This window comes from Bufo gargarizans, chromosome 4, assembly GCF_014858855.1.
Source record: "Bufo gargarizans isolate SCDJY-AF-19 chromosome 4, ASM1485885v1, whole genome shotgun sequence".
Lineage (NCBI taxonomy): Eukaryota > Metazoa > Chordata > Amphibia > Anura > Bufonidae > Bufo > Bufo gargarizans.
The window spans coordinates 350,161,589-350,181,642 of NC_058083.1; the positions used below are offsets into that span (position 1 = coordinate 350,161,589).

Sequence of the window (20,054 nt, forward strand, 5' to 3'; positions counted from 1 at the left end):
AGCTATCAGGAGATTTTGGAGCACTTCATGCTTCCATCTGCTGAAAAGCTTTATGAAGATGAAGATTTCATTTTTCAGCACGACCTGGCACCTGCTCACAGTGCCAAAACCACTGGTAAATGGTTTACTGACCATGGTATTACTGTGCTCAATTGGCCTGCCAACTCTCCTGACCTGAACCCCACAGAGAATCTGTGGGATATTGGGAAGAGAAAGTTGAGAGACGCAAGACCCAACACTCTGGATGAGCTTAAGGCCGCTATCGAAGCATCCTGGGCCTCCATAACACCTCAGCAGTGCCACAGGCTGATTGCCTCCATGCCATGCCGCATTGAAGCAGTGATTTCTGCAAAAGGATTCATGACCAAGTATTGAGTGCATAACTGAACATAATTATTTGAAGGTTGACTTTTTTTGTATTAAAAACACTTTTCTTTTATTGGTCGGATGAAATATGCTAATTTTTTGAGATAGGAAATTTGGGTTTTCCTGAGCTGTATGCCAAAATCATCAATATTAAAACAATAAAAGGCTTGAACTACTTCAGTTGGTGTGTAATGAATCTAAAATATATGAAAGTCTAATGTTTATCTGTACATTACAGAAAATAATGAACTTTATCACAATATGCTAATTTTTTGAGAAGGACCTGTATATATTTTTGGGGGGAGTATTGGATTGTGGTGATTAATATCACCTTGGTGGCCCTATTTCAACTTTTCACTGTGTACAGCCAGGGACTGTAAGTAAATGATTAAAGCCAGGTCCTCCCCAGCAGCTGATAACAGTGCCTGGGCTATGTGCACTTCTCCCTGTCCCTGCGCTTGCAGACGCTCCCTCACTCAGCAGAGCTGGAGAAGTAGAGTTGTAGCAGCGCAGACCAGAGAAGGGAGATCTGCCATCTGCTCAGTGTATAAATGAAAGCAACATGTGGTAAGTGGACCCCTTTGTGCTGCAGGAGATTTAACCCTTTAGGGGTGAGAGCTCTGGTTACTGACACTTTTGGGGGGCTATTGTTACTGGCTAGTGCATGTGAGGAGCTCAATGCATTGTGGGTAGTGAGGGTAGGCGGGATTAGCCTCAGGGTGAGGGCAGTGGCGGCCATCTTAACTGAATAGCGAAATTGAAATTTTATGCAGACTGGTTGCTAAGGGCTGAATCTTATTAAATATGGGGTAAGTCAGTCTAATAGTAACTGATTCTGGAATATCATGTTCTTAGTAACCACATATATGAAAATTGAAATTGGGGTCTAAATGTGACAGTTATTCTTTAACACTGACCAATCTAAGGTTATGCACATGGGAAGAATAATGCAAGTCACCGGTACATACTAAATGGTAAAACACTGGGTAACACTGACATGGAAAAGGACCTAGGAATTTTTGTGAACAGCAAACTAAGCAAAAGGGGCACAGATAACCATGATGAGAACATAGTCCTGCCACTTTACAAATCACTAGTCAGCCCCCACATAAGGTACAGACATGGCAGAGCTGGAGAGGGTTCCCAGGAGGTCAACTAAAGTAATAACTGGAATGGGTGGACTACAGTACCCAGAAAAATCATCAAAATTAGGGTTATTCACTTTAGGAAAAAGATGACTGAGCGGAGAACTAATAACTATGTATAAATATATCAGGGGTCAGTACAGAGATCTCTCCCATCACCTATTTATCCCCAGGATTGTGTCTGTGATGAGGGGACATCCTCTGTGTCTGGGGGAAATAAGGTTTGTACATAGAAGAGGATTCTTTACGGTAAGAGCAGTTAGACTATGGAATTCTCTGCCTGAGGAGGTGGTGATGGTGAGGTCACTAAAATAGTTCAAGAGGGGCCTGGATGCATTTCTGGAGTGTAATTATATTACAGGTCATAGTTACTAGAGATGGATAATTGATCTAGGGAGTTATTCTGATTGCCTGATTGGAGTCGGCAAGGGATTTGTTTATCCCCCTAAAGTGGGAAAAATTGACTTCTACCTCACAGTTTTATTTTTTGTCTTCCACTGGATCAACTTGCAGGATAACAGGCTGAACTAGATGGACAGATGTCTTTTTTTTTGCCTTATAGACTATGTTACTTTGTTACAGGGAGACCCCCAGGAGTGGATATTCTCTCTTCCCTCTGATTCCCCTGTTTTTCCTTGGTTGACAATTTATTTTCCGCTCCGGTTTGTATGATCAACTGGACAAAGCATCATATGCTTAAAGTAAGCTGGTCAGTTTAAAACAGTCGGCCTGTGGGGGTATATTGTGCAGAGTTTAGGAAGTGGTGTATTGCTTCTGGATGGATTGACCCTGCGTAAAGGTGTCAATTTCACCCGGTGTCTTTCTGAGGCCTTAAAAGATTTACTTGTTACTATCCTACCCCCGACTCTTTAGATTAGACTGTTATGCTTGTAGTACGTTTGGATTTTCAGCTTACAGAACAAAATAGGGAACATGTGGTTTTGCAGGGTCCAAGTTATCTTCCAGATCGGGTCCCTACTCCCCCTGTACTGATATACAGTCAGCTCCATAAATATTTGGACATTGACACAATTCTATTTTTTTGGGCTTTATACACCACCACAATGGATTTCAAATGAAATTAACAAGACGTGCTTTAACTGCAGACTGTCAGCTCTAATTTGAGGGCATTTACATCCAAATCAGGTGAACGCTGTAGGAATTACAACAGTTTGCATATGTGCCTCCCACTTGTTAAGGAACCAAAAGTAATGGGACAGAATAATAATCATAAATCAAATCAAGTATGCTTTGGGTCATTGTCCATCTGCACCGTGAATCGCCGTCCAATGAGTTCTGAAGAATTTGGCTGAATATGAGCATATAATATTGCTAGAAACACTTCAGAATTCATCCTGCTGCTTTTGTCAGCAGTCACATCATCAATAAATACAAGAGAACCAGTTCCATTGGCAGCCATACATGCCCACACAATGACACTACCACCACCATGCTTCACTGATGAGGTGGTATGCTTAGGATCATGAGCAGTTCCTTTTCTTCTCAATACTCTTGGTCTCATCTGTCCATAGGATGTTGTTCCAGAACTGTGAAGGCTTTTTTAGATGTCGTTTGGCAAACTCTAATCTGGCCTTCCTGTTTTTGAGGCTCACCAATGGTATACATCTTGTGGTGAACCCTCTGTATTCACTCTGGTGAAGTCTTCTCTTGATTGTTGACTTTGACACACATACACCTACCTCCTGGAGAGTGTTCTTGATCTGGCCAACTGTTGTGAAGGGTGTTTTCTTCACAAGGGAAAGAATTATTCGGTCATCCACCACAGTTGTTTTCCGTGGTCTTCCAGGGTTTTTTGGTGTCGCTGAGCTCACTGGTGCGTTCCTTCTTTTTAAGAATGTTCCAAACAGTTGTTTTGGCCACGCCTAATGTTTTTGCTATCTCTCTGATGGGTTTGTTTTTTCAGCCTAATGATGGCTTGCTTCACTGATCGTGACAGCTCTTTGGATCTCATCTTGAGAGTTGACAGCAACAGATTCCAAATGCAAATAGCACACTTGAAATGAACTCTGGACCTTTTATCTGCTCATTGTAATTGGGATAATGAGGGAACAACACACACCTGGCCATGGAACAGCTGAGGAGCCAATTGTCCCATTCATTTGGTTCCTTAACAAGTGGGAGGCACATATGCAAACTGTTGTAATTCCTACACTGTTCACCTGATTTGGATGTAAAAACCCTCAAATTAAAGCTGGCAGTCTGCAGTTAAAGCACATCTTGTTTGTTTCATTTAAAATCCATTTTGGTGGTGTATAAAGCCCAAAAATGTAGAATTGTGTCAATGTTCCAATATTTATGGACCTGACTGTATGACCTGGAATAATCTATGAAGCTTGGTGCCACCTCTCTGTCTGTTGAGCAAAGAACACTCAGAATACGCCAGGGACTTTGTTTCTATTGTGGTGCTACCGATCAATGGGTCAAGTCGTGTCCCAAATGCTGAGATGGAGATTAGAGAGGTTGGGAAATGGTTTTACGGTAAAAAATTATTTAGTGATGTCTCTAAGAGGATTATGTTGCCTATTTGCATAGGCGGCATCGGTCTGTACAATAAACTCCCTTTTGGCGTCTCCAAAACCGGGGACTCGCACAGGGCCGACTTCAAAGCGGAGAAAGCCTCTTCCGCCCGATCATCCCAGCGAACCATCATTCACTTGTGTCCCTTCAAGAGCACTGTCAATGGCTCGGCCACGGTTGCAAAGTGGGGAATCAAACCTCATGTAATAGTCCACCATTTCCAGGAGTGACTTTACTTGCCTAGTGGTGACAGGTCGGGACAATTTCGCATTGCCTCTATTTTGTTCACTTAGGGTTTGATGACTCCGCTCCCAATGACATACCCCAAGTACTTAGTCTCCTCTAACCCTATTGCACATTTTTTTAGGTTAACGGTTAGTCCCGCCTTCCGAAGGGAGTCCACTACAGCCTGGACTTTGGGTAGGTGATTTTTCCAGTCGGTGCTGTGGATGACAATATCGTCCAGTTAGGCCGAAGCGTACTGACGATGTGGACACAGCACAATGTCCATAAGCCGTTGAAAAGTGGCGGGGGCACCATGCAGACCAAAGGGTAGCACCTTGTACTGATACAGCCCCTCAGGTGTGATGAAGGCAGTTTCCTCCTTGGCAGCCTGCGTTAAGGGCACCTGCCAGAACCCTTTTGTGAGGTCCAACCACTTGTCCTAACCACTCGATAAGCTCATCCACCTGGGGCATGGGATAAGCATCGAATTTGGAAATCTCGTTCAGTTTACGAAAATCGTTACAGAACCGTAACTTCACATCTGGCTTGGGTATTAGGACTATAGGACTGGCCAACTCACTTTTAGACTCCTCAATGACATCTAGTTGCAGCATTAACTGCACTTCCTGTGAGATGGCTTGTTGCCGAGCCTCGGGTACCCGGTATGGTTTTAACTGGACTTCGGTATGGAGCCTATGTGATTCATAGCTAGTCTGTCAAATGGTACCTCAATAATTGGGAGAGGAACTAGGGGACTATGAAAATTGCCTGGGGGCTAGTTTTCTTGCAGGTCGGGCAAGATATACAAAACTCTTCTACCTCTCTGAATATGCTAGGCCAGTAAAACCACTGTAATATACGACTCTGTTTTTTGCAACCCCAGGTGACCCCCGAGAACGTGGTTGTGGGCTATATCCAAGATGAGTTTGTGATAAGCCTTGGGGACCACCAACTGTTCAATATGCTCACCCCGTAGTTGATTTAAACAATACAGCATACCCTGATGAACCACAGAAAAGGGAAACACAGACTCGGCCCCAGGTTGTTGTGGTTCACCATCTACTAGTAACACATTCTCCCAGGCTTGGGATAGGGTTGGATCGTACCAAAATTATCCCCGGAGACACTGAGGTCTCCAAATTCAGGACTCGGCGGCAAGTCATTCACGTCTCCCACCATCACACTCAGCAGGGTTGTCTCCCCCTCATTCACCAAAGTGGCGGTCTCCCCTACCGCCGGCCCTTCGGTCTCGGGTCCCCGTGTTGTGGTCTCGCCCCTGAGCAAGGCCACTCTGCTGGGGTTACCCCTGTCTCATGGGTATCGGTAATTCTCATAGCAGGCCACAGTGCCAGGAAGCCCGGGAAGTCTCTCCCTATTATGTGTTCATAATGTAGATTTGTGGCGACAGCCACCTCGTGGGTCCATCTACAATCAAATGTGGTTAGAGACACCAATGCGGTGGGATAGTCTTAAGTCTCCGTGGATGCACATCACCCAACCTTCCGGCCAGTACACTCAGTGGACCGCACCAGGCTAGCCATTACTAAGGTCACCAGTTTCCCTGAGTCCAGCAGAGCCTCTGCCGGAGTGTGGTGGAGGGTCTCCCACTTCCACCTGGCACAAGTGATCTAGAGACTCTGGGGTACCTGTTGCACAGCCTCCTGACATATAGCGACTGACGGTAGCCATAGTTAGTGTCCATGGGCTCAACCCGATGGGGACAGTCAGCCCTTACATGGACAGGTTTCTGACACCGCCAGCAGACTATCGGAGCCAGGTTTTATCGGCTCAAATCTCAGGGCCTGGGGTAGAGATTTCCGGGGTTTACCAACCCCCTCTCGACAGAACCCTCCTTTAGATTCCTGATAGCTTCATAGCATTCCACTAGGTCCACCATCTCAAGGGCATTGCCAGGAGACACCTGACCGATCCAGTGCTGGAGAGGGTAACAGACGATCCAGCATAGCAGTGGGACTCAGCAAGTCAGGCTGTAGCCATTTTTGAAAGAGGTGAAGTAAGTTACAATACTGGGGTCTTACAGGCTCAGCCGGGTTGAACCCCCAATGATGCACCCGCTGGGCCCGGACCAACACATTCACCCCCAGTCTTGCCAGAATCTTACCCTTGACTTTCTGGTAGTCTGCCGCTTGATCGTCCGGCAAGTCGAAATAGACCTGCTGGGAATCGGATGGCAGGACCTCATCCCACTGGTCTCGGGGTATCTTCTCCCTTGTGGCCACCTTCTCGTACATCGCCAGGTAGGTTTCAACGTCATTTGCAGGTGTCATCTTGGGGATCGCCGCACGTTTTCTGGGCATCACGGGCACGCAGGGTTGCTCCTGCTTTCTGCAAAGCCATCACGTGTTGTAGCAGCTGCTGGTTTGTTTCTTGCTGCTGCCTGTTAGCCTCCACGAGGGCCTTCATTACTGCCTCCATTTTGCCAAGGGTCATGGGTTGAAATTTAGCGGGTTTAATGCAATAAATACGACCGTGCCAGGCAGAAAAAAAAACTAAAAACAACAATTCGGCGCTTAAGCCTGCCTCTCTGCGCTTGCCCGCATTCTCCACAAATTCTGGGGATTCGCTCTGATAGTTAGGATAAGCGAGTGCAGTACAGAAGCAAAATTTAAACTTCAGTGTTTATTTACACATGGTGCCCAAAACAAAACGTCACTTTTGCAGTGTTCGTGTTACTTCACACCCAATGGCAAGTTAATATAACAAAAAGTCACCTTGGTGGCAGTTCTGCCTCAGAAAGTCCAAATACAGGCTTTAGGGGCCTGGTCCCCTGACACATGGGTCTCATCTCTCCAGCACAGGCCTCAGATCCCAGATCCCTACTTAAGGACAGCCAGGTGCTGCCAAAACCCGGATCGGCACTTAAAATCCAGTCCGGTATTTGACCTCACCTGGCTGTAAGTCAGCCCAGCAACACATACTGGGAGGAAAATACCTGTTTTCCCAGACCAAACCTCTCACTGTGTCACATATCATACACCTGAACATTTTATGGAAAAAGGGAATCCAGCTTCTTATAGAATAAAAAAGGTTCTTTATTGGCTCATCATATAAAATCCACCAAAGTCACAGGAAAATTACATTAAAGTGACGCGTTTCGGGCTACAAAATCCAGCCCTTCATCAAGACATAACAAATGTATTAAAACGATTCCTTTTATACAGTACAGGGTCCAACCTCTTCTAATTAGCAAAGTGTCCGCACCTGGAACCTAGAATGAAAACCATTCAGTGACCCAGGGGAGGAGATCCAGCATCACAGGTGGTGCACACATATACAAAATAAGAACATCTTAATTATATTGCAGAGTAAGATCATGTATTCTATTTAATCCTTTTGGCAGGCAGGCATCAAGTGAAAACATCCAAAAGGTTTTCCTGCAAAGGAGTTTTTGTCTGTGGTCCTCTCCTCTCATAGGCAGTGACACCACTTCAATCTCCTTTGTACAAAACACAGATGCGCCACCCTTGTGAACAGTGGCGAAGTGGAAAGTCGCTGCCGTTACATTACGAGTCTGAAAATAAGGGATGTCACTAAGGTGTTTTCTAATACGTATTTTCAACTCTTTTATACTGCATCCAACATACTGAAGTTTACATATTTTACATGTGATAACATACACAACAAATTCTGTGTTACAATTAATATATCGTTTTAAAGTGCGTCTGTTATTATTCACTGTGGATGTAACCTCCTTAGTAACGCACATATATTGGCAGCATATACAGTACAGACCAAAAGTTTGGACACACCTTCTCATTCAAAGAGTTTTCTTCATTTTCATAACTATGAAAATTGTAGATTCACACTGAAGGCATTAAAACTATAAATTAACACATGTGGAATTATATACATAACAAAAAAGTGTGAAACAACTGAAAATATGTCATATTCTAGGTTCTTCAAAGTAGCCACCTTTTGCTTTGATTACTGCTTTGCACACTCTTGGCATTCTCTTGATGAGCTTCAAGAGGTAGTCACCTGAAATGGTCTTCCAACAGTCTTGAGTTCCCAGGGATGCATAGCACTTGTTGGCCCTTTTGCCTTCACTCTGCGGTCCAGCTCACCCCAAACCATCTCGATTGGGTTCAGGTCCGGTGAATGTGGAGGCCAGGTCATCTGGCGCAGCACCCCATCACTCTCCTTCATGGTCAAATAGCCCTTACAGAGCCTGGAGGTGTGTTTGGGGTCATTGTCCTGTTGAAAAATAAATGATGGTCCAACTAAACGCAAACCGGATGGAATAGCATGCCGCTGCAAGATGCTGTGGTAGCCATGCTAGTTCAGTATGCCTTCAATTGTGAATAAATCCCCAACAGTGTCACCAGCAAAGCACCCCCACACCATCACACCTCCTCCTCCATGCTTCACGGTGGGAACCAGGCATGTAGAGTCCATCCGTTCATCTTTTTTGCGTCGCACAAAGACACAGTGGTTGGAACCAAAGATCTCAAATTTGGACTCATCAGACCAAAGCACAAATTTCCACTGGTCTAATGTCCATTCCTTGTGTTCTTTAGTCCAAACAAGTCTCTTCTGCTTGTTGCCTGTCCTTAGCAGTGGTTTCCTAGCAGATATTTTACCATGAAGGCCTGATTCACACAGTCTCCTCTTAACAGTTGTTCTAGAGATGTGTCTGCTGCTAGAACTCTGTGTGGCATTGACCTGGTCTCTAATCTGAGCTGCTATTAACCTGCGATTTCTGAGGCTGGTGACTCGGATGAACTTATCCTCCGCAGCAGAGGTGACTCTTGGTCTTCCTTTTTCTGGGGCGGTCCGCATGTGAGCCAGTTTCTTTGTAGCGCTTGATGGTTTTTGTGACTGCACTTGGGGACACCTTCAAAGTTTTCCCAATTTTTCGGACTGACTGACCTTTATTTCTTAAAGTAATGATGGCCACTCGTTTTTCTTTACTTAGCTGCTTTTTTCTTGCCATAATACAAATTCTAACAGTCTATTCAGTAGGACTATCAGCTGTGTATCCACCTGACTTCTCCACAACGCAACTGATGGTCCCAACCCCATTTATAAGGCAAGAAATCCCACTTATTAAACCTGAAAGGGCACACCTGTGAAGTGAAAACCATTTCAGGTGACTAAGCTCATCAAGAGAATGCCAAGAGTGTGCAAAGCAGTAATCAAAGCAAAAGGCGGCTACTTTGAAGAACCTAGACTATGACATATTTTAAGTTGTTTCACACTTTTTTGTTATGTATATAATTCCACATTAATTCCACGTTAATTCATAGTTTTGATGCCTTCAGTGTGAATCTACAATTTTCATAGTCATGAAAATAAAGAAAACTCTTTGAATGAGAAGGTGTGTCCAAACTTTTGGTCTGTACTGTACATCTCCTGCTTCCACATTTATAGTTACCAGTGTTTTTTGGCCAGGAGCATGCCTGAGGGATAGTGTCAGTAAACAGACTGGGACTAAGTTTTTTTTTCACCGTGGGTGCTTTTTTGGATATACACCTGATGCCTGCAGATACCACATCCCTCCATTCCTCATCATAATTGAGGACAGGAGATGTTTTTGGATAATTCTGCATATGTGTGGATATTCTTTACTGTAATTAGTAATACAAGCAGTAGGTTTTTTATCCTCCTGAGCAAAGTTTTCACTTTTTTGACATCTATAGGATTTTTTCATAGTCAAAGAAAGATCAAAGACTCCCTATTTTTTAATCTGGCAAACTCGATGCCTTTATTAATATTTTGAAGTGTAAAGCCTCTACTGAGAAGTCTGTGTGTAATGATCTCTGTTTCTATTGAGAACAACCCCTTTGTAGAGCAATTGCGTCTTGCTCTGATCATTTCCCCTTTTGGTATGTTATTTATGACATGCGGTGGATGGCAGGAGGAGGCAATAAGAATGGTGTTCCTAGATGTCTTTTTTCTAAAAGTACAGGTAGTGACCAATCCCTCAGAGAGGTCCGATTCCAAATGTAAATAATGTCTCCCCATTGAGACACCTGACATTTGGAGATAGTATTTCCTATTAGACATAAAGAAATTATGTCTCATTAGAAAATCCACACACATGCATAAAAAAATCCTGTAATTCCAAAGTGTAGTCGCTATAGTGCTCCAAAAATCATTTAAGAGCCACAATGGCTAAATCCTGAGGAATGTTAATATATAGTGCGGTAATATCAGCAGCAACCCAGATATACTCCTCACTCCACTTAAATACTTTAGGGGTCTGTTCCCCTGACACGTGGGTCTCATCTCTCCAGCCCAGCACAGGCCTCAGATCCCAGCACAGACACATGGCTTCTGAGCCCAGATGCCTATTTAAGGACAGGCAGGTGCTGCCAAAACCCGTATCGGCACTTAAAATCCGGTTCGGTATTTGACCTCACCTGGCTGTAAATCAGCCCAGCAGCACATACTGGGAGGAAAATACCTGTTTTCCCAGACCAAACCTCTCACTGTGTTACATATCATACACCTGAACATTTTACATGCTAACCAAGTCTTGTAGAATCTTAGACTTTGCAATTTCTCTGAGCATTGCGTGATCTGACCTTGGAATGAATTTGCTGGGAGGTCCACTCCCGGAAAGACTGTCATGAATGTTTTCCACATGTGAATATTCTTGCTCATTGTAGACTCGTGGACTTCAAATTGTTTGGAAATGTCTTTTTAACACTTCCCAGACTGATGGGAGGGGTTAGCGGATGTCTTTCCTCCTTGGCTCTGAGTTAACACATGCCTAAATGCTCCAAACCAGCAAATGAGCAAAACTTATAGAGGTGGTCTGGTCACACTTGCTGATGCTCAGTTAATCAAGGGCATTTGAATAGCAGCATCTGCTAACCCTCTTAATTCCTATTAAAGCGTGTAATTATTTTTTCAGCCACAACTTCTGCATTCTGACTTTTTGTTAAATACTGTAAATAATGACATGGTGTAGTTTGTCATGTCTTGTTGTTCACCTGAGGTTGTATTTATCTAAATCTTAAGACCTAAGGACCAGATGTATTTTTTTTTTTATTATGTCCTGATTTGTAAAACCATAGAATTCAAAGAGTATGTACTGTGTTTTCTCTCTGTATATGGGACAGTTCCGATTTGAAGGGCTTGGCAGAAATAGGTCAGGGTAGACATGAGAAAATGGATTTATCTCCCTAGCAGGACTTCTTCACCCGTGATTGGCTGCCCACGCAGATGAAGTACCTCTGGAAGCAGCGATGGCAGCTCTAAAGCTAAAGCTGAGTCTCTTCCCTTGAACTGCTAATCGGAGCAGTGGTGAAGACAGAATTTTTTTTGTGCTGTGGTAAATATCGGGCCTTGTCAATCTAGAGGCAGTTGGGAGCTTCACCTGTGGGGACGGTCATTCACAAGTAAAGAGGTACTGCTAATGAGACAAATCGATTCAACAGAATTGATTCGCCATCTCTATGTCAGGGGTATAACTTAATCTTCACAAATGCATTTTAATAAAAACTTACTAAAAAAGAATATGCACAATGATATTTTCAGAAAGGGGCTTCTGTGAGGAAAACCTCCCTGCAAGGGGTCTAAGCCATTCCCCAGTTCAATAAAATCTAGCAGACAGCTTGGAACTGGCGATTTATAAGGAATTATGAATCGCCCGGCCATAACAGGCGCAAACCGGATACATATTTGTGTCCCGATGGCCACGATGAACATGCCCATAGTCTTAGTTTGGTAGTGGGATGCCAGGAAAAGGATATATACATATCTCCCCACAGAAACCAAATAACGGTACCATGTTTGGACTCTACTAGTAGCCGGAACCCAGGTGGATCTGTTGGTCCCAGAACCATCCACCTGTGACGTTCTGGTCTGGACCTATGAACCCTAAAGGGTTTTGTGGGTCATTTAATGACAGCCCAGAAGAGGGGTAGTGGACCTTTCCCAGAGGAGGAGCCGGCTACAGTTTAAAGGGCTTGTGCCAGCAAGCGGAGGTGTCTTTTCTCTAAAGGAGAGGCATCGTGCCATGTATTTAGAGGGACCTGCACCCAGCTGAAATCACTGCCCTCCATGTGAATACAGCAAAGGACTAATCATAACCCAAAGGAACATTCATTTACCCGGTAACTGACTTGTGCTCTGTGTAATCCTGTTTGTACCATATTACCTGTATTTTGTAACCTCAGACCACTGTATATATTCTTTGTGTATATTGTTTTATCTAGTGTGCCCTTAAGGCGATTAAATATATAATTTAATCTTGTGATGTCTTGTATCTCAATCACGAATCCCCACGTCCGTTTTTCGGCCTAGTTATAAGCTACTGCGGGTTGGTTTCTTACCCTATATAATCCCGTTAGTGGACCAGGCTTATATCAAACGAGAAGCTGGTGGCTGTGTACCCGGGCTGAGAAAGCACTGTTTCACTGTGGCAGTGAAAAGGCTATATCAGCTTGTTGCCTCTCTATGCCCGCGTGGACAGGAGGTGTCTGTAAACTGTACCAAGCTCACCTTACTTGCTCCTCTGGGAGGGCGTAACGTCATGTAATGGTAACCAGTGACCATAGACATACGTAGTTGACGTCAAGCGGGAACGAAGCGTGGTATCCCTCACATATGGCTTCTATATTTATTTTAGCATTTTGTGTATTATCCTTAGTGTAATAATAGAATAACGCTGTACAATTGGGAGCTATAAAAATTCCCTTTAGATGAGCCTAGGCAGTTTGTCAGTGGAGGAGGCCACTGCATTTCCATACATCAATCTCAATAGTATGGGAGGGGGAATCCTTAATGCCATCGCTCGTTCCCATACAGACTCATTGTTTACCAGCTTTAGAGCATGTTTACACAGCACGATCTGCTGCTGGCAAAATACTATTTATAACAATCTATTAGTAATTAGCAGCACCTTTATACCGCCAGATAAACGATAATGAACAATTATCTGGTGGATTCTCGACCCGTGTAAGGGGCCCTTTACTCTGCAGACTTGTGGGGAATTTAGATACTTTGCCAATGCCCTACAGGCACCATTAAGGCTGAATTCACACTTCAGTGACGTGTTCACTTATTTCCATCAGTTATTGTGAGCCATAACCAGTAGTAAAGCCGACTGAGAAATAAGATATAATGTAAAGATTTTCTCTTTTGACCTGTGAGGTTTTGGCTCCCAATAACTGATGAAAATAACTGAACTTACCTATTAATACTGTAACTAAATTTATGTCTGCAGCAATTACAATGTAAATGTTTGTTTTTCTTCTGATAATAATGTGGCTTCTGCCATGATTTGGCATCATCTGTCACATACCCGTATAATTTTCAATCATAGTACAGTACTATGAACAAAGAAAATTCATAGAGGATTATTACATAAAGTATATAAAACACACAGCAACGAATAGTCAATGTTGAGCACTATAAAAATATCCTATCCATTATACTTACTTTTTGTAAGCACATTTAACATTATAGCCAGCAGCTGTATTTAGAACAGGAATCCCAAGGTCTTGAAAAACCTGTTTCCAAACTGCTCCACTTTCAATCTGGGAATTCAAAGCAGAATATACAAAAAATACATCATGATGGAATAATATGATTTATTCAGACATTTTAATAAACAGTAGTGAACGGAAAAATTATTATACAAATTGAACATTAACATAAATAATATACACTCCTCAATATTGAAACTGCAACAACAAAAAGAAAAAGTCATAAGGTTATACAAATTGAAAAAGTAGCAGGTGCCCTAAAATCTGCATATTTTCAAACACTTAGCTCTAATCAGTGGCATGTGGGAGGAGCATAAAAGCTACACTAAATTTTAGCATCACAAAACCTTAAATATCGGATCAAGTTGTGTGGACTGATTGCGAGATGCCTCTTGTTCATCGACATGGCAGTTATCGCTCTGGAGACCATGCAACAATGTTATGAAAGCCTTCAAAAGGGAATGTCACATGGATCCTACTTCCAGGATTATGGTGTGGGGTGGCATAACACTCAGTAGCCACTGCCAGACCCCTCTAGTCTTCATTTCAGGTACAACAACCGCTGATTGTTAAATTGATTTGGTCATGGAACCAGTATTATGGTCATTTCTCCAAGGTGTCCCAGGAGCCATCTATCAACAGGACGCCATGCTACATTCTGCTCGTGTTAGGCTAGTTTCACACTAGCGTTCGTCAGTCCGCTCGTGAGCTCCGTTTGAAGGAGCTCACGAGCGGACTCGAACGCCTCCGTCCAGCCCTGATGCAGTCTGAATGGATGCGGATCCGCTCAGACTGCATCAGTCTGGCGGCGTTCAGCCTCCGCTCCGCTCGCCTCCGCACAGACAGGCGGACAGCTGAACGCTGCTTGCAGCGTTCAGCTGTCCGCCTGGCCGTGCGGAGGCGAGCGGATCCGTTCAGACTTACAATGTAAGTCAATGGGAACGGATCCGCTTGAAGAGGTCACCTTATGGCTCAATCTTCAAGCGGATCCGTCCCCCATTGATTTTACATTGAAAGTCTGAACGGATCCGCTCAGGCATCTTGCGCACTTAGAAAATTTTCTAAGTTATTAATGCAGACGGATCCGTACTGAACGGAGCCTCCGTCTGCATTAATATGATCGGATCCGTTCAGAACGGATCCGATCAAGCGCTAGTGTGAAAGTAGCCTAACTGTGTGCAGCCTGCATGGCCTAACGTGCCATCATGGGCTCTCCGTACCTGTCTCCCATCGTGCGCATCTGGGACGTTACTGGTTGGCAATTGTAAAGGGAGCACTTGCGTGCCCGAGTGCATTCAGTGTGGCAGAACATTTCTAACTTTGTTGAAGCCATGCCAAGGTGTGCAAGTGTGTGTGTATTTCTGCAAGTGGTGCTCATACTCAACACTGAATAAATCAACACATTTTTAATATTTTGTTTCCATTTTTTGCATATCATTAACATGTCTATCGAACCTGTGATTTCAATAATAAATAAACAAATTTGCACCTAAACAATAAAATAATTCCACCACTTTTCTTTCTTGGTTTTATCATTTTAATGTTAAGGAGTATATATATAGCAAAATGAGAGGGAAAGATACTTACATTACTAAATCCTCCAAGTTTATGTACAAGGCGGAACAATTTAAAAAGATTCAAGTTTCGGTACCCCAACACAGGTCTCTTGTTAATAGGTGTTCCTGGAAAAAACAGAGGAGAACTTAGATTCTTTGTTTTATACTCCTTACCTTCAAAAGGCCAGTACCTTTTATTTTTACATTCACATGAGACAAGCTGTCCTTTCTAATGGTACAATTCAATATTCTACAGTCAATGACAAAAAAATAAAAAAATAAGTCCTCATCCCCACAACTGTATTTTATATCCATTTACGATTATCATTTTTTGGGGATTGCACATGGAACCATTCATTTCTATGGGTTGGCAAACAAAAACGGACAGAACCGTTCCACAAATAATAAACCATGTCCTATTTTTGTCCTTATTGCGGACAAGAATTCTAATAATGGGAGTGCGAATTGCGTGCGGAAGATGTATGTATTTTGCAGATGCAAAATCTCTTGTGCACGGGGCCTAAGTGTCAGACAGATATGTAAATGATTACAGGTGTGGTCTTGCCACAAGACAGCATAAAAGTGCTACCTCCTGTGGCCTATAAATAGGCTCTCTCACAGGGTACTTTTGGGTAGCGTACCTCTTGGGGTACTTTCACACTAGCGTTATTCTTTTCCAGTATTGAAATCTGGTAAAGGATCTCAATACCGGAAAAAAACGCTTCCCCTTTTGTCCCAATGCATTCTGAATGGAAAGCAATCCGTTCAGTAATGCATCAGGATGTCTTCCGCTCCGTCTCTTGGTTACATGAAGTGAATGAGAAACAATTAACAAGCTTGAACATTACTCATAACTCCAGCAAAAGTGGATCGCCTTATTGTATATCACTCCAGCTGGACCAAGTAGGTCCAACACCAGGACAACTTTTTTCCCTAAACTCATCTGTACCACCACAGCAACTCCCGACCACGTGGGATGCCACGGAGTGAGCCGGTGAGCGTATTGTAATCATCCGGTCACTTCCTCTCATAGGACTGGTAACGTACTGGCAACAAAATTACAAACCATACACCAAAGTCTTAGTCTAATAACTAAAATTATGTGAGATAGCCAGACATATATAAAGAACTCTTTCTTTACTAAGTGACTTTGACGTCCAGAATATGGTCAAAAGGATATCAGTCTGGTCTATACACCACCAATATATATCTGCACTAACCTAACAATATCAGGAGCAATATTATTTGAACTATTACCCCAATATATTCCTCCTATATACTGGTCTACCAAGCTGGCAACTGCATCAGTGACTTTTTGATTTTTTACTTTTTATAAAAAATATTTTTTTACGTTTCTACTTCTAATTTTTTATTTCTTATTATCATATTCTATTTTTGAAGTTGATCAACTGCAATGTACAATGTTTATGTGACATAAGGTCTTGATAAATGGTGGATGTCTGATAGGATTAGCCCCAATGTTTCAGGGTGACTAGTCATGCATCCACATACTTGTATGTGTATTTTATGTTTATAATAAATCCGTATTTTTTTCATACTAGCCGATTATTGATCATACATACAGTGCTAGATAGCTGAGTGCCCCCATACCATTTCTTTATTTATTGCTAGTGTGAAAGTACCCTTAGTGAGAGATCACGGACTGCTAGACATGCCTCTATGATGCACTCAGACATTTTTTCAAATTGACAGACCCTGAAAGAGGGTGCATTATTGGGCTGAGAGAAGCAGGGTGGTCATTTCAATGACTTTGAAGCCATCTACGCAGTTCGGACCTAGCTGACAGAACGTGTTAGAAGCAGTGGACAGACCACAAGTAGAGAAGATAGTTTGATCCACCAACAATAATGAGCAACTCTTTGTTTTATTGTCCACCATCCAGACGCAGTTGGCACCATCATTACATAACCTTATCTCTGCCTGGACTATTCCTATGCACTCAGCAGTATAAAATTTGGTGTCAAGGCATCCAATACGTGTCCAGCCATTGACAACCAGCCACCATCGCCTTCGTTTGCAATGGTTTCAAGGAACAAGACACCTGGACTGCTGCAGAATGGAAACATATCGACTTTAGCAACAAATCCAGGTTCTGTTTGGGATCCTATGATAGTCAGGTTTGAGTATGGAGGCCTCATGGTGAGCACTTCAATCCTGCCTTTGCTGTGGAGCAACGCAATTCCCCAAATGTTGGTAAGAACATCTGGGAAGCTATCGATCACATTGACAGTTGGTCACCCCTACTAGTGATATGAGGGACACTAACAGCTCAGAGATATGTGAATTATATCCTGTGGGCACATCGGTTACCTCTCATGGCAGAGCTTCTAACTGGCATTTTTAAGAAGGATAATTGCCCACACACAGCAAGGACCCGGTATGTCGCTGCCTAATTGCAACACTTCCTTGGCCTGCCCGGCCTCCAGCTTTATCGACAATTGAGCATCCACAGTATATGGGACCAGCTTGGATGCCAGCTTCAGCAACCTATGAATGTGCAGGATCTACAGCCCAGCTGCAATATCTGTGGGGCAAATGCCCTGTATGCCTCCATGCCCAACCGTATCTCATATTGTATCCAGGGTACAGGTGGACCAACAGGGTACTAGAGCCTCCTTTCAATTGTACAGTTTCCCAGTAAATGTATCCTTTCGCTCTAATATTGTAAATACTTACCATACATATATCATCTTCACATTTAAACATATAAAGTTTCATTCAATTCAATTTTTTCAATGAGTGTACTGTATATGATGTATTGGGCAGCTGTAAAAATATTATTATTAATAGGGTGGAATTGGAAAAAAACATAATTGTGTCATAGTTTCACGGATTTTGTTTATACTGTGTTCACTGTGCAGTAAAAATGACACATTTGGGCCGATTTACCAATGTTTTATGCCACAATAGTGATTATGACACACAAAATATTTGCACTTTAATTTGTAATTTTTTAAAGTGGCAGGAAAATTTGGAGGGGATAAGTGGGTGGGGGTGTGGACAGCTGGCACAGATTTCAGTTTCCAGTGCACGCAAAGCCAGAACATGGCATCTTACTCCAGTGCACTTATTACTAACACCAAGCTGAATGTGTATGTGTATGGGGAGGGAGACAGCTGTCAGAGGAACATTTGTTTGTCTAAGAGCTATTAAATGTGTATGGTCAGCTTAACTATCTCTCTAACATGAGTCTCTAGCTGTTATACAGCCCAAGATATGCCAGCAGAAAGCAGCCCTTTCCCTTCAGCCGGCTGGGATGTCAGCCAGCATGGAGAAGGAAGGGGAGCCTGTGGGGCAGTGCTGAAAGGCTCCAAAGAGAAGACAGAACCAGAGAGCTTCTGTCTCCTCTGTGTTACTGTCCTCTATCTTCATTCAGCAGGACCACGTGGTGAGCGAGATTACGTAATCAAAGGTCCTTTTGCAGGTCCTGAAAGAAAAAGAAAGAAGACGACGCCGGCTGCGCGCTCAAGTGGATAAGGCGAGTTAATATTTTTTTTATTTTGTAACCCCTCAGTCGACATTTTAGTAAGCATTCTGTATTAAGAGTGAATTAACTTTAATGGGGTCCGGGGTTGCTCATCACTAATATTTCCTAGCAAACATGTGTGAAAATCGCACCGCACTTGCATTCATTTCTATGGGGCTGGCGTTGCGTGAAAAACGCAGAATATAGAACATGCTGCGATTTTCACGCAACGCACAAGTGATGCGTGAAAATCACCGCTCATCTGCACAGCCCCATTAAAGTGAGGGGTGAATGGGTCCGGATTCAGTGAGGGTGCAATGCGCTCACCTCACGCATTGCAGTTGCACGGAAAACTTGCCCATGTGAAAGCGGCCCAAGTTAAAAACAGAACATGAAAAAGAGAGATAAAAGCAGCCAGGCTTTAGACAGAGAAATTCATAACCAAAGAGAGTAAAACTAACCCTAAAATGTTCTTCAATTATAGTGTTGGAACTGATAAAATTGACATCTATGATACAGCTTAAATGCAAAGATGTTCCTTGATATCTTGAACTGAATCAGCCTGGGTCTGCTTGATATGCAAATGAGGACCATCAAAGGGTTCTTGGGGCAGGACACTGATGAAAGGAAGATCTGCCAGGACTGTCACATCCTGGGGAAATCCCGACCCCCTGCTGGTATTTACTGCCCACACCTGTGTCAGCAAGGACATATATGCTGGGATGGGGGCAGCGGTATATGATACAACTTTCTTCCTGTGTAATTACCTGCACTAAGCTAACTCACAAGTAAGAGCAATGGTGACCTTGGTGACCTCTGGGACAAGACAAGTTTTCCTGGACTCTACAATCAAGAATGTGATTCGCTGAGACCTGCTGGAGAGGAGTGTTCTGAGTACAGAAGAAAAGCCCATGGCATGTGTGACAGAGGGAGAATGGTGTAGCTAGCTCAAGGATCCTGACCCCCTCCAATCCCCTCTCCCATTCCCTTAATTGTATTTAGAATGTAGATATATCCCTATTTGTAAATAAATCCAACACTGAGTTAAGATATCGTTGTTCTTCAGTAATTTAAGGCACCCGCAAAGCAGTGATGAGGGAGGAGTTGTAGAGAGCAATGAGTAAGTAAAAAAATGTAAACTCCCTATTAAAAGTGGCCACTCTGGGCGGAGCCTGGCAACAGAGCTGAATGGCCGCAAGCTAGATCGCTCTGCTGCAGACTGACAAGAAAGCGGGCATACTACGCAGTATTCACTAGCAAACATGGGGAAACCCTTAAG

At 43.2% G+C, this 20,054-nt stretch overlaps 1 protein-coding gene across 1 annotated transcript in view; it reads right to left on the reverse strand.

The window, feature by feature from the left end:
- ARID4B (AT-rich interaction domain 4B) overlaps nucleotides 1–20,054 on the reverse strand; it is a 387,064-nt gene that overhangs the window by 123,431 nt on the left and 243,579 nt on the right. Inside the window, exons 13-14 of the mRNA XM_044290640.1 lie at nucleotides 15,320–15,414; nucleotides 13,686–13,783 (exon numbers count right to left, since the gene is read on the reverse strand). Coding sequence (XP_044146575.1) covers nucleotides 13,686–13,783; nucleotides 15,320–15,414 — 193 coding nt within the window. The remainder of the gene's footprint in view (nucleotides 1–13,685; nucleotides 13,784–15,319; nucleotides 15,415–20,054) is intronic.